At 35.3% G+C, this 24,980-nt stretch overlaps 1 protein-coding gene across 3 annotated transcripts in view; it reads left to right on the top strand.

Moving 5' to 3' along the window:
* Positions 1-24,711, top strand: part of MBOAT2 (membrane bound glycerophospholipid O-acyltransferase 2) — a 91,142-nt gene extending 66,431 nt beyond the window's left edge. For all 3 annotated transcript variants that reach the window (XM_083856931.1, XM_083856932.1, XM_083856930.1), the window contains 8 exons: positions 1,289-1,343; positions 2,142-2,325; positions 8,043-8,235; positions 10,614-10,717; positions 11,062-11,126; positions 15,884-16,016; positions 18,517-18,668; positions 19,186-24,711. In XM_083856931.1, coding sequence (XP_083713057.1) covers positions 1,289-1,343; positions 2,142-2,325; positions 8,043-8,235; positions 10,614-10,717; positions 11,062-11,126; positions 15,884-16,016; positions 18,517-18,668; positions 19,186-19,408 — 1,109 coding nt within the window. In that variant the 3' untranslated portion in view covers positions 19,409-24,711. The remainder of the gene's footprint in view (positions 1-1,288; positions 1,344-2,141; positions 2,326-8,042; positions 8,236-10,613; positions 10,718-11,061; positions 11,127-15,883; positions 16,017-18,516; positions 18,669-19,185) is intronic.
* The last annotated feature ends 269 nt before the right edge of the window (positions 24,712-24,980 follow it).

The following is a 24,980-nucleotide window of genomic DNA, read 5'->3' as shown; positions in this document are numbered from 1 at the left end:
TCTTTGTAGATAACAAGTGTTTCCATGAGTCATAGAATTAAATTAGCTTTTACTTCCCCATAGCTCCTCAATCCTTTTTTGTCATAAGGCTGACTGATTTTGATATCTAAAAAAAATTGGCTCCAGTTGAAACTGACTCTGGATCACGTGTAAGGGCTCCCCTCTGTGGATTCACTGCCATCAAGGACTGGGGTTGAAGGCACCCTTTCTATGAGAGGAGGAATATCTTCTATAGAAACACCTATTTTCATAAAGCACATTAGAATTTCATATTTATATTTCCCTGCTCTTTTGTCAAACTTGATTAGAAATTGGATGTTGGGTTTAAGCACTGCTGAGGAAGATAATTGAAGTCTGATCCCATAAATTTGATTTCCTTTAGGAAGCTATGTCCATAAAGTTTTTTAGAACTTGCAACAGCAAAGCAAAAATGCAAATATGTACAGCAGGAAATGGCTGCATGTGGGAATGTCTGAGCCAGTAGAGAAGGCTGCAGGAGGAGCTGAAATGGTCATTCTGGCAGGCAGTGCTGGATGGTATTAATTAGCCAAGGCTGTCTGAAGGAGGGAGCTCTACTTTTTTTGTTCCCCTGAATTAGTGTATTTCATAATAAATGAGTCTTTAGTTGCCAGCATTTCAGAAATAGTCACATATGCCAAGAAGGTAAACTCAGTCTTGCTGTTGAACTTAGACTTGGACTGCCCCCTTCTGCTAGCTGGGGTTAGAGCTTCTTTGTTAGTGCTCAGGAAAAAGACTGGCACCTTTGCTGCCGTACCTGCTTCACTGAAGCTTGGTCACAAGCTTTACTTTTAGTGCAAAGCTGTTCTTGAGGTCTGCTGTAAGTTTTGAATTGCTGAAATCTCTGTTGGATTGTATTCATTTTATGCATCAAAACTGCAGTGACTAATGGCACTGTTTGAGACTTGTCCTGTTTCTAGAATTAAAGGGTTTTAAAACCTGCAGACTTTGAAATCTGGACCAATGTAGGAGAGCTGTTTTTGTTAACATTTTTTTCAAGTTGCTGTAATGCTTTCCTGAAATCCACGTGATTTCACATTTAGGCACTGCTGGATATAACTGAAGATATGAGAGTTTGTAGTTTTGTCAAGTAAGAATTGTTTGATCCAACTCCAGCAAAAATGTTATGTGACATAATAACTCTGAAATTGCTTGAGGCATTAAGAAATTACATTGTAGCATGAGGCTTGTTCTGCTGAGTAAAGAAACTGCTAATTAATGTGGGGGAGCTTAGCTTTTCTTTATTTTTTTTTCCTGTCCTCTTTCCTAGGAATGTTTCGGAAAAATGAAGACTTGACTCCATCACAGAGGTGTTTGGCAGTAAGGTAGGCTTTAGACATTCTGCTTTGGGGATGTTTTGTGTGCTTTAGTAATGCTCTGTGCAGTTTCTACAGCTCACATTCAAGACAGAGTTTACAAGCTCATATAAAAACAGATCCATGTTTTTATATATTTGTAGTTTAATTTGTACATCTGTTCTTCTGAAAAGTATCACTAGAAGTAGGTTTTATAGTTATTTAGAAATACATTCTAAGTTCTATGCAGTCTATGCAAATGAATGCCATATCAGATAGGAGATTGGTAAACAGTACACATATGATGTAGCTGGTAAAGAAATATTGTTAAATTCTGGTTTTCAGTATTTCACTTGCCTTTCTCATTTTTTTATTCTGGACACTTCAAAAATTGTATGTTGCTTTGGGCAAGAGACTGTTGAGACATTTGCTTTAATTGAAATTATTGCCAGTTAAGACAAACCTTTGTTTATTGATTCAGTTGTTGAGGGAAAAATAGAGAACTTAATACAGTTGAACAAACACTTAGGAAAACAGCCTTACTTTCCTTCTTCAGGCTCAGCTTCAGTCAAACACTTCTACTGAGGAAGGAGAGGCTCAATATTCAGTTCAGGAGGTCTGTCTGAAAATGCTCTGTATGGGTTGGAAAGAAATGCTATTTGTAGAATGTTTCAAGCTGTGATTACTGAAGACAGACAAACTGCTCTTGTCCATGTGGTTTTTACTGCAGTCAGAGTGAGCAATGGCATGGAGTATGACCTTTCCTACTGTGGAAATCCTGAAGGACTACACAATCCATCTCACGAGTTGCTTGTCTTTGAATTACAGACGCATGCCAAGTCTACTGGAGTATTTAAGTTACAACTGTAATTTCATGGGTATCCTGGCAGGCCCGTTATGCTCTTACAAAGACTATATTACTTTCATTGAAGGCAGATCATACCAACTGCAACAGTCTGAAGCAAATGGGAAGGAAGATACAAAGTATGAACAAACGGATCCTTCCCCAAATGTAAGATGTGTGACTCTTGCACTGCTGATGCTTATGTAATCATTGCATGGAAAGCTTGGTTTTTGCACTCTTCATTTACAGGCATAACTGCTGAGCTGTATCTGGAGTTCATTCATCAACGCAGTCGTTCCCTGTTCAAAAAGTTATATGCTTATTTTTTAAAGGCAGGTTTTCTCCATGGTTTCCAGTCTGGATCTTGTGGATAAAAGCAGATGAATTTGGAGCTTCCTAACAAGCTTATATGGTAAAAAGCCATCTTTAAATTAAGACTATTCATGCATGTTCACTTCAAAGCATATACTGTGCATAAAAGCCCAGTCATATGTAACAAATTGGAAAAGTCATAGAAATAGTTTTCATTTTTCATGTTTGCAGTCATGTAGAGACATATTAAAGACAGATTTTGATCTGAAGATGTAGTAAAAGATGTACTAGCTACAACACTATGAATAGTACTCCAAGCCACATAAGTCCTTTTTCTCTTTGGTCCATTATTGGAGAAGGGACCAAAAACATAGAGAAGAAAGTTCAGTTGATCATGCCTTACAGGAGAGATTGTATGACCTGAATTTAAATCAAAAGCTCACAAAACCTGGTACTTCTAAAATTTTGTCTAATTAGGTTAATGCTCAGAGTACTTAATATTATTTTTTCACTATTTTCATATTGTTTTAAATAGTAATGTATCAGGCATTTAAATTTGCATGTGCCTAATATAATTCTTACCTCATGAAAGAGGCAGAATTTGCATTGGGTCAATTGGAACATTTCACATGAATGGCTTTTGCTAATTCCAGCACCAGTTGCCCGTGTTCTGCTTGAAACCAACTGTTCTTGGAGCAGATGACGGCATTCTCACATGCAGCTGCTTGTCTTGTTCTACCATCTAGAGGTTATGGCCCCATAGCTGGGCCAACAGGGAGTGCTTCCCAATCAGTTGGGGCATCTCCAACCACTTCCATCCTTGGAAAGTGGGTGAGGACTCTTTGCATGTTCCATTCTACCCATCATGTGTGATTGTAGTAACTTGCACAACTGGAATCTAAACTCATGGCTGGAGGATGATAACACTGGAAGGTGCTCCACAAGTTGACAGAGCACTTGAGCTTGCACAAGTGAGCTGTGAAACAAGTTAGGAAGGGTGAAAGACACAGGGAGAATTCTTTCTGTAGATTGGCATCACATGGCCCATGCTCTGCTTTGATGTGTTGTATTGACAAAGCTCCAGGCACTTTTGTTTCTAAACATTGTTTCGGCCCAGTAAAGTCTTGTGTACTAAAATCCTATTTCTGCAGAAAAGTGTTATGTAGTAAAATTACTGCAAATGAATGGAGGTAAACCAAATCTGCCTGTATCAGTGCTTCTGGACACACATCTACTGATTGCCTGATAGACTAACTGGCTTTTTACCACATAATCTTGCTAGTAATATGGACAAGGTCAATAGAAATAAATATAAACTTATGACAGCTTCTTCTTTCAGGTAAGTAGTTTTCCTTAAAATTAATTGCTCTTAAGATGCTTGAAACTTTTGCAATTTATGCTGCATTAGCTTTTTACATAAAAACAAAGAGAAGCTGTTTATGCTCCTGATATTTCATCTCCCAATTGGTTTTAGAGAAATCTGGCTGCATTTTATAACATCAGTGAGTATTGTGTGCTTTTAGAGGAAGATGAATGACACAATTTTACTGCATTTGCTGTATCAATTAAAATATTCATGGTATTGTTCTAGAAGAATGTTTAAATACCATTAACTTTATATTAACAGTTTAAATTTGTTATTATTTCAAGAAGAATAAATTTTTAGGTAACTCAAAAAATTTGAAGTGTAGTGGGGATCAGCAAATGTTAATGTCATAAATAAAAAAGAATCCTTGAGCTGAGTTACAGTAAGTTTCATTTCTTGTTAAATATAATTACATAACCAAAGTAGTTTATGCCAGCCTCCTCCTCTATACTGTGTGTTGACTGCATGATGTTAACTTGGATTAGTACTTTTGCTGTGTTCATTGCATGTTAAATGAATCAAGTCACCATATTAAAACTTACTTCTTATATCCTTCCTATTGTGCCTTTTTGCAAGCTATCAGTTGTTGGTGCTCAAAGTGGTGTCAACTCTCAGAAATTAATATCTGTCTTTGTAAGTTTCTTTTTATTATGGCTACCCTTAAAATACAAGATTCCTGTCAGCAGATATCTGCTTTCTTGCTTATTATGCAGAATCTTCCTACAGGTTATAATGTTCTTGCTTAATTATCTATAATTTTTATCTGAGGTACCAACCTACCCAGAATAAGTGCTTTAATACTGTTCAGTATTATGCATTATGTACTGATTCTTTATCAACCTAAGAATAAGTTCATTCAAATAAAATTTTTGAAGATTCCTCTCTACATTTTTATTTATTTTAATATATTATACATGTTTATCTAGTAATTTATTTCTAAAATTTCTGAGCTCTGGGAGTGTTTTACCTTTATTTCTTCAATTAGAAAGCTGCTCCTGAGCCCCTTTCTCCAATTAGGTATCTAGCTTTCAACCTAATTATATTCTCATCTAATTTATGCACATTTAGTTTTGTCCTGGAACTGTCTTCTAGCTTAAGTACCTCCATCCCTTCCCATTGTTGATTATATTTGATTTTTTATACAGGTATGCCCAGTTGTTCCTCAAAACTAGACTAGCTCTTTTTACCTTTTCATTGTAAAGTAATTTGTATTCCGTGCTTCTTCTGAGGTCAGAGTTATCCTGCATCTTACTGTCTTTTAATTCCTTAACAGAACAGTGATTTTGCTATGTTGAAAACCTTAGGGAGTAAATGACATTAAACTTCAAGTTACTTCATTCTTCTAAAAACTGACCAACCCTCCTATGTGACTGTGCAATTCAGTGATTGCCAATTTATGCCTTGGCAAAGAAAGTTTTATTAACTACCTGATTAATTAAGTAATAGAAAGTGAATAAAAGTTTTACCAAATGCATTTCAATAGGTAATTGAAGAACTGAACAATAATTTTGTTGGTGTCAGTGCACAATATTGTAGTCTGATTCAGATAATTTATTAGTTGGAAACTAACTCGTTGTGAAAAAACAAACAAAACCCCACCAAAACCTACAAAACATACAACCACATCTTCCCACCAAAAAAAAATTTCAAACAAACAGAACACCCCTCCACCCCCCCTAAATGCCAAAAATCTAGGTTTTCATCTGATTTGTTTCTCTAATCTAACTCAACCTAAGGAGCACAAGCCAAACCTGCAGCAAAGGAGCAGAAGCAGGGCTGGGCTCTGCTTCGCATTGCAGCCTGTGTTTGGCTTGGCCTTCAGAAACTCTGATTAAACCAGTCTGGAAACAGCAGCTCTCTGTCTTTGTAGAGGTGGGAGATTTATCTTCACTATAGTATTCTAAGGACACTACTATCCCTAATGCTTATCCCTGTAACTGTGTGCTGGGATTTATAATTATTAAGTGAAGTAGTGCAATTAAAAAAAAAAAAAAAAAAAAAAAAAAAAAAAAAAAAAAAAAAAAGTTTAAATTATGGCAGAGTGCTGTATGAGTTCTTTTTATTTTTTCTTAAAATAAATCTTGTTGAAATCCTGATGCTCTTTCTTAAAAGAAATGTTTTTACCTCCACAATTTAGTTAAGAACTTTCAGAGAAATACAGAGCATATTTGTATGGCAGGTGAATGACGTGTTTACTAGTGGAAAAAATTGGTAAATAGAGGCAATGGCACAAAACAGATCTTTGAACAGAGATAATATTATAAGTGTCTAAAACATTTTTTGAGACTTTGTGGTCATCTTCAGATGGAACGAACCTATTTTATACATTTTAATTTGCATGTTAGTGCTACCAGCTTGTAAATATTGCTTCTCCTGCAGAATTGAACATTGACTTGTAATTATGGGTTAGGCCTTAAAGTTAAATCCTTGCAAATGTCTTCAGAACTTGGAGTGATGGGTTCTGATACTTACAAATCCCAGACTTTTGCATTTGTCAGATACTGCATACCAGAATTAAAGATTCATTAGTTTTAGTAGTAACTAATTTTATGAACATTCATTTCTATTTAAGATCCTGAAGATGTTAAGCCAACTGAACTTTCCTCCTGCTGTAGCAAAGAGATTATTAATAGTTCTAGAATAACAAAGGAATGTTTTTAGAAAGTTAATGCTCTTAACATTGAATTCTTCTAATAGAATAAAGTATTAAAATGAAGTTTATTAGAAAGCAAGTAGAAACAAATAAATAAGCACTACCTTTAACCATTAATAGGTAGTTGCCTCCTGAATTATCTAGCTGATGTTTTTTTAAGTAGCTGGTGTTCCTGATCCTCTCTGAAATATCTTCTGAGATAAGCCAAGTGCAATATCCAAAAATACGCTCACTGTTTTACAGCTTTTCCAAGTCTAATTTTTTAATCAGGTTGTATGACTTCTTATATCTGTGCAACTGGGTGAATCTTTGATACTGTGTCTTGCCAAAGTCTGTGCTTTCAGTTGGACATTTACTGCTCTATTCTGTATCATGGAAAATAATTGAAAAGAAATCCTTTATTTTGGAACTAAAACTGTGGAGCTGAACTCTCAGTGAAGCAGGATGTTGTCTTTAAAAGTTTGGGTGGGTGTACTGGAAACAGCATAGACAGATAGATTCTGGGTATATTTTTGTTCTGATGCTTCAAACAAAAGTAGATTGCTTTCTTGTCAAATTTAATATTTGTATAATTGTAATGTAAAATAAAACTGTGATGTTTAAATATCAAGATTACATAAAATAAAAACTTGAAAATTACATTTAAATGAATTAGCGCTCAAACTTCTCTGTTGTTGGTGCTTGGTTTAGTACATTACTGGGGACTTCCACAAAACATGGTGTCTGCCCTTGTGACTAGTGACTAAGAGCAATCAGTGTCAGGTGTATATTGTTATCTGTATGTTTTATAATAGAACCTTTGAAAAGTTCTACTGAAAATCCACTCTTTACTGTGGTGGTTATAGCAAAGCTGAGTTTTGAGAAAATTTGACTGTTCCTATTGAACAATACACTTTAACATATCTGTGAGTGTATTATTTGTCCCATTATAGCTTGATCACTCTGATTGGGACAACAGGTCTATCTAGAATTGATTGGCTAAAATTTGGGCTGAAACTCATAAATCATTTAAATATTTTAGTTGATTTAGAATATAGATGCTGTGATAACCTGACAGAAATGATTGATGTTTTGAGTTGGGCAGCAATTGAACACCTGCATTATGCCAAAGGGTCCTGAAAAGAAACTGAGGTTTTGCCATTGTTTTGGAATCTCTGCAATAATAATATCACTTTGCCCTATATTATATGTTTTATGTTATGATGTCTTAACAATTTAATTGCTTCAGTAATTTGACAAGAAAATAAGAAAACAAATTTGAGTTGCAAAAGGTGCTCTGGCTATTAAAAGGACTTTTAGAGACTCACTGTAGTCAGACTGGATTTGTTGTGTTGGCCAGAAATGATGCTCAAAACTTGATCAATATAAAAATATTCCTCAAGTCTCTATAAAATAAAGATTTCTTTATAAACTATTTTAAAGTTGCTAGTATATATATTAATGAAAAAATTAACATACGTATATATCTGTATAGAGAAGGAAGATTATAACTTTCCTTTGTTTCCAGAGGATAAAAAAATGAAACTTACAGAATGTCCCATCTTAAATTTTCAGATAGCTGTGGCACAGAAACTCTTAATCTGTGGACTGTCCTTACTCTTCCACATGACTATTACAAAAACTTTGCCTGTGGAATACAACATTGATGATAATTTCAGAGCTACAGCATCATGGCCTGTAAGGTTTTTCTACCTATATGTGTCTCTTATGGCTGCCAGACCCAAGTATTATTTTGCATGGACTTTAGGTAAGTATATGTTTAAAAATATAATAATAACAAAAAGAGCATGTATTTAGAGTCATCTGAGATGCATACACTTAAGTGTGTATTAAAAAAGTGGCAGTGCCCTCTTGAGGCCTTAGGAAAACCTGACTGCATTAAGGCCTTTCAAGGTGTTAAGTACATTGAGTAGTGTTTCTGTTTTTGAGAAACAAAAGCTACCAGAACTGTAAGCACAGTGTTGGGAGAGTGTTGCAAATGAGATCTCCTTTACAAGTCTGAGTGATACCTAAGGAGTTTTGGAGAGTGATAGTGTTTCAATGAACAATAACTTAAAAAAAAAATAGTAAATCTAGTCTGATGTACAATCCTTCTTTTTGATTGTTTGTTGTTTTTTTAAATTTATTTTGATATCTTTATTTTTTGCATCTCTTCAAAGTTAATTTTAACCTCTTTCTGTGATTAGTTATCAGTAATTTGCTTGATGTTATTCGATCATGAAGGAAAATTAATACTTTGGAATTCAGATGCATGATACTGTTGTTAATAGTAGGTGGCATTTTCAGAATTTTATGGGTGACACTTCAGTTTTAGTCTTTTTTACCAAAAGTCTAAATGACTTGTGAGTTAATATCCTTAGTAACTTATTTAAGACACTTGAATAGATTATATAGTTTAAAGAATATTTTGTATTTCCCTTCATGTTTCTTGTAAAAAATGACACAAACAACAGGAAGATGCTTTATTTAACTAAACTGACATCTTGAAAGCGGCTCACACAACAGATTTCATCAGCTTCCTCCTCCTCCTCTCCAGTTTTACATATTTCTCTCATAGTTCTTTTGAGAGAGAATCTGTGGGAACAATGCAATAAAGCAAGCTTTAGGGTAGCAGAGCAGCATGACTCATTTACAGCTGCTGGTTTCATTCCTGGTCAATGAATGAAATGCTTTCAGCTTGTCTGGATATAGCAGTTCTGGGGCTTGTTGTGGAAAGAAATACTTTTGAATAATGTGCTCTTATACACCCATGTCATCGTCTCTAAATAGCAGCAGTCATCTGAAAAATGAATAATTTTAGTTGAGCTTTTTTGGCCTTTAATGCTTCAGTTGCATTCCTCCTTGTGCACTTGCTAGCAGTGTAGAGCTCGCATTCCTATGGTAAATACCAAAGAAAATACACTATGCCAACTCATACTTCTAGTTTATTGGCCTTCTTCCTTCCACTTTGTCTCATCTAAACTTACAATGGTAGGAGTGGAATGTGAGGGGCTTTAACACTTTTACCTTTGAGTTGTACATTACAATTCTTTACACTAAAAAAAAGTGTTAATTAAATTAAGTGCTTAAAATGAATATTAAAATGCTAGTTAATAAAACAAGTACTTAGTCCAGTTACAATCTTTGCATTCTAGCTTGTGAAAGATTATGGAGTTTGTGTCTCCAGCTGTTTCTAATTGAGTCCAGTAAAATTATTGTCCAGTGTTTGAAGTTGGCATAGCACCATCAGATGTAAGGCAGAAAATGTTGTCAAAGATGTTCTTAAAAAAATTTCACAAGAAAGTAAAAATATTATAAATTCAAAGCCACTCATTTCCTTGTATGTGCTCATCCTAATTTGAAAAATACAACTGAGGAAATGCTAGTGTCTGAGCTAACAAAGCTCAAGCGAAGGTGAAGACTGAGAGTGACAGGCAGTCACTTTTTGTCTCTGAAAATCCCTTGTATTTTCCTGAATAGTCCAGATGACAGTAGCAGCTTTTTCTCCTAGGGGAAAAATATTGTTTGCTTAGAGCATCTGACCTTTGACATGCACTGTACACACTTCACATGCAAAGATGGTGTAAACAGTGGCCTTGTGCCATTAGTGGAAGTTTGACAAGCTCTGCATTCCTTAGAAAATTACTGTTTTCTTCTGTTAGGTTTGCACTGCTCTCCGTGAGGTGCTGTGAATGTGCACCTGCCTAGAGGGCATCACACAATTTAATCTTTATGCTTTAAGCATCACTATTGCTGCATAATAAAGACCAAAGACGTGCACCTGAGCATTGAGCTGCTGTCTCAAATTATTACAGCCAGCTTGTTTTGTAGTCTTGATGCATCTCATTGAGTTTTTCTGTCTGATTGCTCAAGCGAGTCTAAGTAGGTGGTATGGGAGACAGGGAACATCTGTACTGTGAAGTAGCTCGTGCTACCTCTCATTTTTATGCTTTTGTGCAAGTTTTTGAATTGGAAGCCAGTGTTGCTTGGATTGTTTTCTGTTTGTTCAAGTGATCTCAGTATTTAAAAGAAAAAAATAAATGTAGTCTTTAAATATGATAAATGTTTTGAACAAACTACATGTTGTGTGATGCACAAGCTGTAATACAGTTTATAATTGATTTGTTTCTTCTTGTCTCATTGCAGCAGATGCAATTAATAATGCAGCAGGGTTTGGCTTTAGAGGCTATGATAAAAATGGAGTTACACGTTGGGATCTAATATCAAATCTGAGAATCCAGCAAATAGAGGTTTGTTTCTGGCTCTTTCAAAAAAACCTACATTCCCATGTAGGTAGTTGCTCTTAATTTCAGTAACTTTTCCTACGCATTTGTTTCTTTAGATAGTGAATATGTTTTAAGTCAGAAATGATGTGTTCACACCTTTAGAAAAGGGTGGAAAATAGGCTGTTTTGAACATGTTCTACTTGTCAATTGACTTGCAAAATATTTTGTGGCTATAAGTGGTTGGGTAAATACCTTACTCAACTCATCACAAAATTGTATGGGAGGATGTATAATTTATACACAAGAATTTTGAAACACATTTTGACACTCTGCAATTATGGAAATAATTAATTTGTTTTACTTTACAGTTTTCCACAAGTTTCAAGATGTTTCTTGATAACTGGAATATCCAAACAGCTCTTTGGCTCAAAAGGTATTTATTTCTTAAAGGAAATTTTTCTCCACTGAACTTTCTTAGATAAATATTTCTTTGAAGATGGTGTAACATTTGAAGCTGACTCCCACAAAACATCTCTTGTTTAGCGACTCTGCAGGAGATTCTTCTTTTAATACGTGAATTAAAGCCTCTGAGTTTAGGACTTCTCTCTTAGTGTAACCTATCAGGTTATGATAGAAACTGTTTTTCTTCACAGGCCATAGGGAACCTAAAGTTGTTAATCTGTGGAGGTGTCTTTTTTTTCCCCTCTTAGCATTCAGCCAGTGCATGTTGCTAGAGCAGTAGGCAAAGTGTACATCTCAGCCTGTGAAAGCTCTGCATGATTTTTAGCCACAGAGTGATACAGGAACTTCCATACATTCTGTGAGAGAACTTTCTGTGCTCCTTCCATTATGACTGCATGGCAGACATCAAAATCTACAATGTGCTGTCAGCAAAAATTCCAAATTAATTTCTCTCAGCTTCACTCTTTTTCCTTGCCTGGGGAACAGGTACAGTGCCCCGTGAACTACATCATTTTGCTTCTTGATGGTAAGGAGAAAGTAGAAGTGTTCTTGAGTAGCAAGTGTGTGTCGTTTCCCTTCTTCCAGTCAGACTGCTGAGTTGATCTCCTATCCACAGGTGCAAGTTTAACTGAGACCCCTGTCTTGGGATCACTTAGAGGATTTTACCCCTTATGCTAGGATAGCTGGAAACAGGATGTCTCTTCCATCAGATTTCTTCATAGTATGTTCTCTTTCTTCCATAATTTCATCCCTAAATATTTTGCTCACCCAATTTAAAAATGAAATTTAATTTTATGTGATTATTCTGGTTGTCACAGTAGTCAATGGAATCTGTTGCTAGGACAGTCAACAAAAATTTGCATGTTTTGAAATGTATCATTTCAAAAATGAAATATGTAATTTAGCTATTTTGATTTAGTTAGAGAAGTCTAAGAGTATTAAAACATAATAGGAAAAGGTTGTATTTCAACAACTTTCAAATCTAAATGGAATGATTCTAAACAAAAATTATTAGTGAATATTTCTCTTAAAAATTGAAAGAAAAAAATGCAAATCAATTGCTCAGGATGATAATAAAAGAAGATGTGAAGAAAAATTAAAGCATCTCCTTTAATAGTATTTTTTTAAAACAATAATAGAAGAATCCTTGGGGATAGTCTAAATTGATTCTGTCGAAGTGAAAGGATGTGGAAAGGTGGATGTCCTGTGAAAGAATTGTTGCAAGTAAAAAATTGTTTTCATTGATCATATATGAGGTCCTTAATTAGTGGTAGAGAATATATATTTTGTTACTAATCATTTGGTTAGTTGCAATGCTCCAACCATTTGTGTAGAGGACAAGCTCATGGATTACTGTAAACATCCACTTTTAATACCTCACTTTTTTACCATTTATAGAAGTAGCTAAAACTTTAGCCATTTATCCCATATGAAATACCAGACGTTAGCATTTGTTCTGTTCTTTTCTGATAATCACTAGAAACTGACCAATCAGTTACATACACCTGATTGTATGTAAAAACAAACTTGTAAAAAAAACAGTTAATGGAGCTACAGATCACAAAGAGGTTTAGTAAATATTTAATGTAAACAAAACCCAGCAATTTAAAGCAATTATTGTTACAAGTATGTAGGTTAAAACAGATAGTTACATAGTAGAATATATATCAACAATATATCATTATAATGTTTCCTGGCTGGGAAAGTTGTTATATTCCCCCTCAGCCCGTTCCTTCTCTTTTCCAAAGAAATTATCTCATTCCATTTGTCTCTGGTTGTGTTTGCAAAACCTCTGGTTCTTGTTGCTCAATTCTGACATCTTTTCAAACCTCCTGTCTTTTTAGAGTAGATATATTACTTCTGCTAAGGTCTTCAAGGCTTTTCCCTGGCTTTTTAGAGGCAGAGTCGACTGTTTTGAGTAGATTAGTTATAATTATTTTCTTTGGGTAATACTGTGATGTATTAGAAAGGATGTTATATCTTTTTTGCAGCAATCTACTGTTGATTCATGCTTAGCTGATACTCAGTGTTTCATACTGTTGATCCATGTTCATACTCAGCTACACTTTTTCAGTAATGTTACAGGAATGGTACTGGTTTTTGTCTTCCACTTTTCTTATTAGATGTTCTATGCTTTGGACTTCATCTTGTTGATTTCAGAACATCCTTCAAGTCTGCCAGGATCATTTTGGATTCTAGTGCTCTCTACTAAGAAAACAGTGCCAATCTCGTCCGTCCCTCCTTCCACCTCAAAAAAGGAAGGGAAGACAAGGTGGAAAAAATACTTCTTAGTCTACCACCTAAGTTAGTAAAGAAATTGTAGAACCAGACTGAAGACAGTACCTTGTTGAACAGTTGATGAGTTTAGAGCATTATGGATAACCTGAACCACCTATATTTCAATAGATTTTCTCAACCTTTTGTGAAACAGGTTGAGACCATATATCCATATATCATTTGATGATCCTAGAAACAAACCAAGGAAATATGACCATATTTCCTTGGTTTGTTTTTAGGATCAACAAATGAAGCATTTGAACTTGATTTATTATTGCCAAATCCATAGAAGCATTTAAGTTTACTTTTGACTCTTTGAAATTGAAATCTGATGATTTTTTAAATACTATTTTACCTCACTTGCATTGATGCAGCTGAAATTTGGCTAGTTAATTTAGTGAGGTTTTTTCACTTCTGAATGCTTTCCAGGGCCAATTTCAGTACTTTAAAGCAAATAAAGATTGAAGACATGGTATCACTTTATTAATGAAATGTAATTAGCCACCAGTCATATACATTTCGAATTAATAGCAGTATTAGAACACATAACAATTCACATATGTTTAGTGCTTTGGTGCAATAAACATTTTTAATCACTCTTATGTAACTAATCCTGAGCCAATTTAAAGGCACACACGTATGTACACAATTACATGGAAACTGCACCTTGTCTCCTAAGGATGTGTGGGATACAAAACCCTGCTCACATGCACTGCCTGCGGGAGATGTGGGTGCTCCAGCTTGGTGTGAATCTGCTGATTTCACGTGCCCCGTAGGCAAGCCTGGCACAAATCCATGTGCCTGCAGCTGACAGGGATGAGACACTGCTCCCTGGCACGGCACACTGCACTGACAGGCCCCTGCCTGGATGCAGCTACTCCGTGTCTGCCAGGGATGCTCTGTCTTGGCCAAGAGGTCATGGTGTTGGTGGGGTGACTTCTGGCAGTGTCAAACGAGGTTTTGATAAAAAATATTTGGCTCCAAGATGTCTCCGTGACTCAGTGCAAGTTTTCCTAATGCTTTGCTGCTCTTGAGGCTGACAGATTCTTTGTCAAAAATCTCTGTTTACTATTCAGCCTGGCCAATGTTGCTTTCCTCTTTAAGGTGATCTGTTTTGGGCAAATGTCCTCAGATAGTTTTGAGTGTTATGCCAGCCAGCCCCATGTTCTCATCTTAATTGTCACTGTGAGTGAAGCCCTTTGGCAAGAGGAGGGTGTTGTGCACATATCCCACTGAAGACCTCATAAGATAAAACTTATCCCATCTATTTGACTGGAATAAGCTAAATTAGCAAATTACACTTTTAATCTTCCCCTGTTCGGATCCTGTCTTTTTACCTTCTGTTCTTCAACATTGACTACATCAGTAGGTTTCAGTAATCTCTTCTTTATGTGGAAGTGGCAGTAAAGTAGTTAGATTAGTTCTGGATGTTGTGGCTCTCAGTATCATTAGCTTGTCATCTTTGAATAACAGATGTGCATTCTCTTCTCTTTCCCTGTTATTTGCTATGTGGTTACAAAATCTTTTTAATGTTGGTGTCTATAGCCTTTTTAGTTAAAACTCTCTTTTATATATTAGCTGTAGATTTGTGCTCATGCATGCTTGTGGTGTTTATTTTTGCTTTGTTAGTTTGTATCTGTTTCGATATTTCCTATTGCTTTTTGGTTTTCAGATAATTAAAGGCATTAAAGAACTCTTGATGAAGCCATATCAGGACCTTACCATGTTTCCTATCATTCTTCCACATCATGATGGTTTGTCATTGTGTCATATAATGTTGTCTTCTAGAAACCACCTTTCTTGGATTCCTTTTTCCCTTGCTCCTTCTAGAATTCCTTATTATAGGACCTTGCCTCGTAATTCAGAGTCTCAATTTGAAAAGAACACAGAGTTCAGCATTCTCCTTATTTGATACTCTTTCAGCACTAGAGTATTCATTGCAATTTCATCATCATGCTCACCTAATTGTGTCACGCAGACACATTTTCAACTGTAGTTTCTTTATTATTCAAAATTGAAGGTAGTTGTTAGTTTTCCCCTGCTCCTATAAGCTGCTCTTATTTTATGGAAAACATATACCTGACTCATTCCAAGATTCTGGGGGTGGTTTGGGCCTTCCATCCAGTGCAGCTTTTCAGATACATTCTTTGATGGTTCAAGATCACTTATTAATGCCAAAACTCATCTTTGGATGCTTGTATATCACTTCATTAGGAATAAAGACCATGTGTGATGGCACTGAGCACAAGTTTAGCACTGAGGGCTGGAATTAGGAGCTGTGAATAATTTTAAGCATTTTCTGTAATATAGTGACAACATTATTAAATAATAGAAAACTGCAATTGCATTGAAACTTCTGTATTGGAGCTGAAACTGGTATCAATGATAGCTGGGAAGACTGTGGATGATTTGTTTCATGTTACTTATCTTGAATTGTTTCTGACTTGCTAGAGTGTGCTATGAGCGAGCCACCTTCAGCCCAACGATCCAAACCTTCATTCTTTCTGCCATCTGGCATGGGGTTTATCCAGGATATTATTTAACATTTTTAACAGGAGTACTAATGACACTAGCAGCACGAGCTGTAAGTACCAACCAAGTATCTTCCTAAATAATAAGTTTTGTAAAAGCAAATTGATCATGTTTTTTGCTCCAAAGATGCCCGTTATTGTTGATACACAATCTGTCTGACAGTGGTGTTTACATTTTTACTTATGAGAACAATGGGAATGATTAATGAAAAGGAGGGCTTGATTAGTGGAAACAAAGGAGACACAGCCTATAACATCTTTGTAGCATATCTTTTGTGGAAGCTCTTCCTCTTTATTAACTGATGGTGTGTTACGATAATATGCTGAACAGGTTGATATTATCTAAAATAATTTCAAAAAAATCAGTGATGATTAGTAGCTTAAAATTCAGGTGTCAATGCTATGTATTTCTAGAGTCTGCCTCATCCCTAATTTCCCTCCAGTACTACTGTAAGGATGATAACTAAAGAATGTTCCCCCACAAGCCGCACATAAAAATCTCTACTGCAGTTACTATTTCATGTTGGCCAGCCAGTATGCAATCATATTAACAAGCTTTTGCAGTTACTATTCCAATCCATATGGAAACAGGGAATCTGCCAAGAAATCTCCCACAGTTCTGCCCGAGAACGCTGTGTAAGAACAGAGACAGATTTATCAGTCACTTGGTGGAAAAAGGAACAAATTACACATCAGATTAGAGCAGCACAACAGAGCACTTTTTTGTTGAAAGAACCAGGAGAGTTGAGAAATGAAGCAGGCTGCTCTGTGGTTGCTGTAATAGGTAGGAAAAGGTGGTACTTCACATTTAAGTTGTTACTACATCAATAAAACAAATGCTTCTTTTTCTTCAAAAGATATGAGTGTAGTCCTTGTTTGACAGAACTGACTCCTTTCTTTACAACAGATACAGCTTCCTTCTTCTTCCATATCTATCACAGGGAACTTTTGACATTTATCAGCAGGAGGCTGGTGCAAAAGCCAAGGTTCTGGGACAGTTCACAGATAAAAGTTGTTTACTTAGTGAGATGAGTCCAGTGAATTGGAGGGCTCACTGCCCTTCATCCTGGGCTTCTCTAATAGACTACATTGTATTCATGTTTCATATGAATCAATCAATTGGTTAGTAAAAAACTATTTTGAGTTTCTGTATCAACAGGTACTTAATATCAATGAAGATATATTACAGCGTATCTGTTATTGAACTCTACTAGCCTTTAACTGCAAAGTTTGGCAGCACTGATCCACACTTCATTCTGTTATGCTTAAGCAAGTGTCCAAATTATTTAACTGCCTTTAATCATTACACATTTCATAACTGGGTGTTTACTAGTGGCAGTCATGGATTTGTGTCAAAAGTTGTTTTTCAAGTCCTAAAGTACAAGATTACAAGAAATTGTGTGAAGCTTCATCTGAGTTCTACAGAGCTCAGGAACAAGTCCTTGCATGTGACCATAGGAATAACTAGAGGGAGATGGCAGTATGAAGGGTATGTAGCTAGAATTACTTGTTTGACTTGCTTAACTAAGCAAAGACTGAGTGGGAATGTGGTATTTACAGGGCAATTAAAATAAGAAGAACAAGAAGTGTCAAAAAGGTTTTTTTACTGTAAAGAATTAAATCAGCAGGAGCTGGCCTTGGATATATTCTTTGGAACAAGGAGTTCTAAAGAAACTGAGGGTTAAGGATGCTCAACAGTGCAGTCTGCTGTGCAGCTTTTCAGGGAGCACTGCTTCAGTGCAGGTTACTGGGAGGTGGCAACTGTGATATCAAGTTGGGGTCAAAGGCTAAATTGAGCCTGTCTTCGTTTTTCAGCACAGAAGAGTGTGAGCAAGGATAACAGTTCAGTCAAAGGAAGGAGAGGCAAAGATTTACTGATGAAGAGATCAGTAAATTATATTATAATTTATTATAATCAGTAAAGTATATTATAATTACAGACTTAAATAAAACTGAACCCAAGCCAGTGTGGGATTTGTATTTGGGTTTAAATACTTCTGGTATTCAACCTTTTGAGCAGAATTTTAGAACAAAAGAAGATGCAGCATAGAAATTTGAGTCATTTATAATTTTACTTGATAGAAGTTAAGATTCCTGAAATATGTAATTAGAACTAATATTTTGTATGATGTATACCCTGCTTGCTTTAAAATATATTTTATAAACAAGTGTATGAAAATGGCTTACTATATAAAAGCTTTTGTCAGAAACATTCTGGCCTTCACTTACTCCAACCCTCTATATTTACACAATGGCTTGATAGAATACAATGTCTGCCTCATTCAGACAAGCAGTGCAAGTTTGCATTGGATTTAGGGTAGGATTAATTTATTTAAATTCTCTTTAGATTGATAAATGCTTAAATTTCCATGCTGAATGAAGTGCATGGAATTTGAGCCCATTCCTGTTGAAGTTGATGGGCATTTTGAATAGTTTCAAAGATATTTGACCAAACTGTAGCATTTAAATTCATCCTATGACTTTTGTGTCAATGCAACAAACTGAGCTCTCAAGGTTTATTCCTCAGCTAATTAGTATTACCTGCTTTTTCAGATAAGAAACAACATCAGACACTATTTTGTTGAATCTCCTGCTGTTAAACTATGTTATGATATTGTAACATGGATGGCAACTCAAGCAGCAATAAGTTACACAGTCGTGCCATTTGTACTGCTCTCTGTAAAACCCTCTTTCACCTTTTACAGGTAAGCACATTCTACCTGTTTCCTTTTCTTTAACTTGAAATAGAAGTATTTTCAGTGGCAGAAGATTTCTGAAGCTATTTTAGTGAGATAATTGTAAGATCAATTTGTAGCTGAGTGAACTGTATTTCTAATGCTTGAACATAGTGAGTCTTGTATTGCTCACATTTTCCTGTCATAACAGACTTATTTTTCAGGGGGCAGGGAAAAAAACCCAACCAAAAACAAAACCAGAGGATACCTTTGAAATTACTGTATGCCCTTTAACTATTTTATAGCAAGACTAGATATTGACTTCCCAGAAGTAACTTGTGAAAAAAGTTGAAAGCAGACTTTTGTTTACTTTATACCTTGTTACAGTCTTAAATAATGTGAGGGAAGACATAATTTCATAATTTCTGATTTTACCCTTATTTTGCTTTCTTAAAGGAAATAATGATGTTTTCATATCTTATGTGCAAAGTATATCTGTAAGAATGGTCAGAGTTTCATTGATTTACTATTTCTGTTTGTTTTTTAGCTCCTGCTATTTCTGTCTTCATATTGCCAGCATCCTGGTTTTGTTGGTATTTCCATTGAAAAGAACTCAAAAAGGAAGTAAAAAGCATGAAAGTGTCCAGCCAGTGTGGTCCAGAAAACTAGAAGAAGAAAGTCTTTTGCAAAAGAACAATTATTCCACAACAAATAATAGCTTCAGTCAGAAACAAGAAATAACCTGCAGATATCAAGCATTAAAACAGTGATTGAGGAAATACTATGATGAATATATTTTGTATGTTTTCAGAAACCCATTTTTAGCACCTTTTAAAGGGGTTTGTATTTGTTTGCAAAGATATTTAGTAAGAAAAGAATGCATTACCTAGGAAAATCACATACAATAGTAAGACTGGAAACAAAACAAATTAACCCCTCCCATGCCATGTCCCTGTGGGTCACGCCTTATATGAAGATATTACCATTATTTCAATGGGCACTCAGGACTTGCAACGTATGTCCATAGGGTCATATGTGTGCCCTTTGCTGAATGTACGTTGTGTATCCCAAGGCACTGATGGGGTGGAATAAAATGGTGTCAATCTAGGATTAACAAATGGAAATTAATTTTTCCAACTGAATGACTTGCCTTAAACCCTCTATTTACTGAAATATTGTTTCTAAGTGGGCATTTCAAGTTTGGTTTTATGTGGAAAGTATTTCAAATATCTAACACAATGTGCTATAAAGAAGATAAAAATAGGAGATGCAAAGTCGCTAGAAGACTTTGGAATCTTTCAAAGGGAATTGCAATAAGCATCTCAGTATTTGGAGGGTTTTCTTAAAGTATCTCAAACTATTAGAGTACATCACAGAACTGTAAACATTGATGCCAAATTATAGTTAAGTTTCTTTGATAAAGAGTATAATTACTCTGAATGATTAAAATGGCCCTTCTGAATGGATTAAAAACACCTCAAGATTTACCTTTTCCAGGGATTGATAGCTCTAATGTAGATTTCTTTTATTTTAAAGTACCTAAACCCAATGAAACACTGCCAAGTGGGCTTTGCAGCCAGAGGGGGAAAGGCAGCCACAAGGCACAGAAGACAATGTACAAGCACTGGGATTTCAATGAAAGTGCAGTTTTGCCCTTAAATACCATAAATACTTGTTCTAGAATAGAACTGTTTTACAAAAAGTAATTTTTAATACTTAAAGTTATTTTGAATTTTCAGGCATCAGTTAGTTGATGATGCTTTCAGTATAAAATAGCAAAATTACCTTGAAGCTTCAGCACATAGGTAGTCAAATGTGAAATGACTATCACACCAATTCCTGTATGCTTCATAATTGATGAACCTTTATCCAAAGAAGTGTGTGAATTTGAGGAAAAGCTTTTTCTTTGAATTAGAATTTTAGATGCAAATATCATGTCATATTTCTGGGTAATATAAGGAAAGAAAAAAATCCTTCAGAATATCTGACTGTCTGAATTATGGAAGTGTGTCAAGGAAACGATGCAGTGGTTATATCTATTCCCGACCATTTATTGTGATTATGGTCAGTGCTAGAGTACTACTGTTAAAGGGCTACATTTTAATTGCATATATTCTGTATTTTCATATTTTTTTTAAGTAAACACAAACTGCTAATCCATGTGGGGTTTATTTTTAATTTTAAACCAGATACAAAATAATGCCAGAGAAAAATAATGCAGCTGGTTGATTAATAACTAACAAATGATTGAGATAATTTTGTCATAATATTTTGAAACCTAAAGTTTTCATCAAATATCTATTTCCAGTTGGATGAGTATTCTTACTACCAGAAGTGCAACAATGATCCTCAGCTTTGGGGATATTGCCACACAAAAATCATGCCAGTACTCCCTGAAGAAGCAGACCCTAATTTGGTCAGAGTTATTTCCTTGCTGTCATAACTCTGTGTCTGGCCCTTGGCTCCTTGCCTGAAACTCCAGGAGGAGGAGAACATAACTTTCCATATATGTGGGTTAGCACTAATTAATCTACTCAGAAAAGAGGAACTGAATATGAAATAAGAGTGGATGAGTTTGTTTAGATGAGCAGGGATGTTTATTGTTTCAGTGACAGCTGTATTATCTTGAGAATAAAATAATCTGACTTCTAAGTCTTTACTTTGCCCAGGTAGACTTTCCCTTACATGAGGTTATGGTTATCATGTGCTTCTTTGACACCACATTATGGTTTTCTTGTTAATAAGTAAGGGCATGCTAGTTTGTTTGATCATCCTTGTTAGATACAGAATCAGGAAAGACATTTTTTTGCTTTCTGTACTTGAAGGGACATTTGCATATAAGAACAAATTAGATTTGCACATTTCTGGGTGGGTAAGTAGAAATAGGGTTGATTCTTTCCGCATTTGTTACTCTTGAACCTAAATTCATTTTACTGGTGCAGTCTCCAAATCTGTTCAAACAAACACTTTTGGATGCCAGTACAATGTGCTGTTTTCCTATTTATGTTCTCATACTCCAGTTTTATTGTTTTGGCATGCATGCCCATGTGTGCTATGGAGGCTTAGTAATTCTTCTTAATGAAATATGGAAACAGTTGTAAAAGCTCCCAGAAAATAAGCAGGTTTAGGGTAGTGCAGTCTGGAACTTCCACGTGAGTGAATTCAGAGGTGCAGTTTTGTTCAGAACTTTTGTATATAGGGAAGTTGAAACAACTAAGAAAACATATGCATGCTTTCATTGAGCACAGGTGGCAAAATTCAGGTTTCAAAATTGGACATGAGTTTTTTCCTTCATGATTTGAACTCATTAAGTAATTGCCACATAAGAAAATATGACAATTAATTAATTATGCACAGAATTTAAGTATTGTGTCCTAGAATTCACCCTTTAAATACCATTGTTAAATATAAAAGTACTTTGAACAAAAATCTGCTCTTCACAAGAATGAATTCTCTTGGGGACTATGGAAAAAACTGGTTTATTTTAATGGCAGCACTCAGACTGGAGTTTTGATGTTTCTTTCCCTCTGCTTTACTCGTTTTCTGCCTTGCTATCGCACTGGATCCTTTTTAGCCATTCAGTCAGACAGTGAAGAGCAGCCAGCCCCAATGCTTTAGATAGTTTTTAGGTTTTACACACATGATTTGAGAATACTGAATTTGAAAGGATGGCAGTAATTACTATTGCCCTTCCTGACAAAAATTGTAGAAAGTATATTTCCTATAAAACTTTTGGACATGAAGAAAACATGGTTTTAAGTATTCTTACACTTATTAAATAATGTATATCCAAAAGGCAAAAGTGTTTCCTGTACTGCAGATCAGCACACTATGAAAAATTAACTCAACATATCAGTCATAATTTTATGGTGCTTTGCCGATCTTTGCCTATTGTGAACAGCTCATTCAGGCACTTAATGAGTCAGTGTTAGTAAATGTAGTCACCCTGATAGTAACTGTTTGCTTGCTTAACGTTTTTTAACTTTTATGATTCTGTGTTAATGAGAGAGATATATATTACATATTTAATAATACTTTCAGTGGTGCCCACTACTGTTGTAATTGAAAAGGCTTTGTTAGCTTTGCAGTTACAGATACGCCTTTCCTATTCAGGAAACTTGTTCTTCCCTGGCCATTCCTTAAGTTGACGTGTAGACAAGATTTCAGTAATTGGTGACATTTGAAAATGTATTACATGTAAAAATATGGGTATGCTCTTCAATATGCTCTTGATAACAAACCACACTGTAGTTGAGACCATGAAGAGACCTTGGTATATTCCCTGCTCTACACTGATATATGGTTTAAGTTTTACCAATATAGTAAATTATTTATTAGAGGAATTTTACACTTGAAGAACTTGTTCTGTTTCCCCCAGGGGAATAAGTAATATTAATATAAATGCTAGGTTTGTATGACAGGATGCACAGTAGGTAGTTTTGCCTCTTTTGATGGCATTAATTTGGATAGTAGTAAAATGTCCTCTGATGCAGAGGAGATGTTTGAGATCATCACCTCCTGTCTAATTCATATCAAAGTAATTTTAACAAAATCTAGATTTTTTTTTTTTCTCTCAGAAGCTTTGCAAACAAATTGTTTACAATTTGTTTAAATACATGGTCAAATGTGTCTTCACGTTTGCATACAAATGTGTAACTTGCTTATATGTAAACTTTCACATGTTCAACTTTGTAAGTTGGCCTTGAAAGATAAATTTAAAAGCACAAGTTACTATAATTTAGGCTTTCATTTTCCTTATCTGTAATTCTCATTGAATTCTGAAATCAGGCTTGAGAATTTAATTTTCACTGAAAATTTTGAAATACTACCATCTACGTAGAAAAGTGATCAGTGTTAGAAAACCAGATGGAAATAAATTTAAGGATTTTAATATGATGCAGACTATGTATTTAAAAAATACACATTAATTCTGTGCTGATTCATCACAGCATTTCACTACATGATTGACCTTTATGTATTTATTTAGGTCCAATAATACTCTGAACTGCACTTGGTGTATTTTTAAATTTTCCTGGTTAAAAGTCAATTGACAATAAGTACTTCAATAAGTATTTAAATGCTACTCTGAATAAGTAAACAGACACTCTAGTGAATTGAGCCTACTCTCATAAGATTACCAGATCTGTCTGCATCTCAGCTAGTTTGTGCTGTCGGTCTTCATCTTCACAGTCTTGGTGGAAAAGGATGGCAGTGGGGAAGTCTCTAGTGAGAGCGTGTCCCAGCTGTGCCCCACAATTCCTGCAGAGAGCTCACCCTATGTGCACAGCTTGGCAGAGGTTCTACTTGCTTGTGATCCAGGCTGCAGCTGCTCTGTGCTACATCTGGCTGGGGTTTTGACATGTTTGCTGTCTTAATCTAGACATTTTGCAACACCATGAAATCCAGACATCCACAAAGTCACCCTCCAAAGTTGCAACTACAAATAGTGCAACACTTGTTTATTATGGTCAAAGCTAAATGAAAAAAATATTTCTTAAAAACTTGTTTCAGAATGGGCTTTTTGTAGGTTTTTTACAAAATTTAACCATCAAATGTATCATTTTTCATCACATTAAATATTTAAACCACAATTTTGCTCAGTTTAGGTATACAAATGTGCAAAATTAAATGTTGCCACTTTATCATCATTTGTGCATTAGCTGTGTGTCCAGTGACTTAGACATGGTCTTGGTTGTAAATGGTTTTAGATTTTCTGAATCCATGTGCATATCCATATAAACATTGTGTAAATTTTGAATTGAAAAACCGTGTGACTTCAGACTGAGATCTGAGGTAGGGCTACTTCTGGAGGAAGGTTTTTGTATTGCTAGTGACTTAGTCCAGCACCTTATTCCAAACAAACCTCTTGGCAAAAGAGACTTCTGCACAATCTTCTTGCCTTCTTTTGTTCTCTAAGGGGGAGGTACCCCAGGCTGGATTTTCATTTAGGTTTCACTACAATATGTCATATGAATAGATAGCTGTGGCCCATGCTCTAGCCAGATTAGACTTGAAAACTGGGACAGTGTAATCTGAAACAAACAAACAAACAAACAAAAAAATATAGAGAAAATGGGGTGTCCAGAAACTGGTAATCAGAAAAGTGCAACACTGCTTATTAAAGGTGCAACAATTACTACAATAAGGTAAGGAGTATTTGCCTATGCATCTTTTGCCTTTCTGTGTGTTTTTCAGTTCTCTTTACATCTTTTCTTTGTACCTTCTTTTGTCCAGTGGTGTTGACTATTTCTAAGAAGAATCTGCTGATGTGTCTTACTGTGACAAAGGTGTCAAAATGCTACAATAGTAATTAGGTAGTTACTCTTAAATCCCAGACCTCAG

This window comes from Zosterops lateralis (assembly GCF_965231275.1).
Source record: "Zosterops lateralis genome assembly, chromosome: 3".
NCBI classification, from domain to species: domain Eukaryota; kingdom Metazoa; phylum Chordata; class Aves; order Passeriformes; family Zosteropidae; genus Zosterops; species Zosterops lateralis.
The sequence above is the reverse complement of the archived record's forward strand: the minus strand, read 5'-3'. Positions and strand labels throughout refer to the sequence as shown.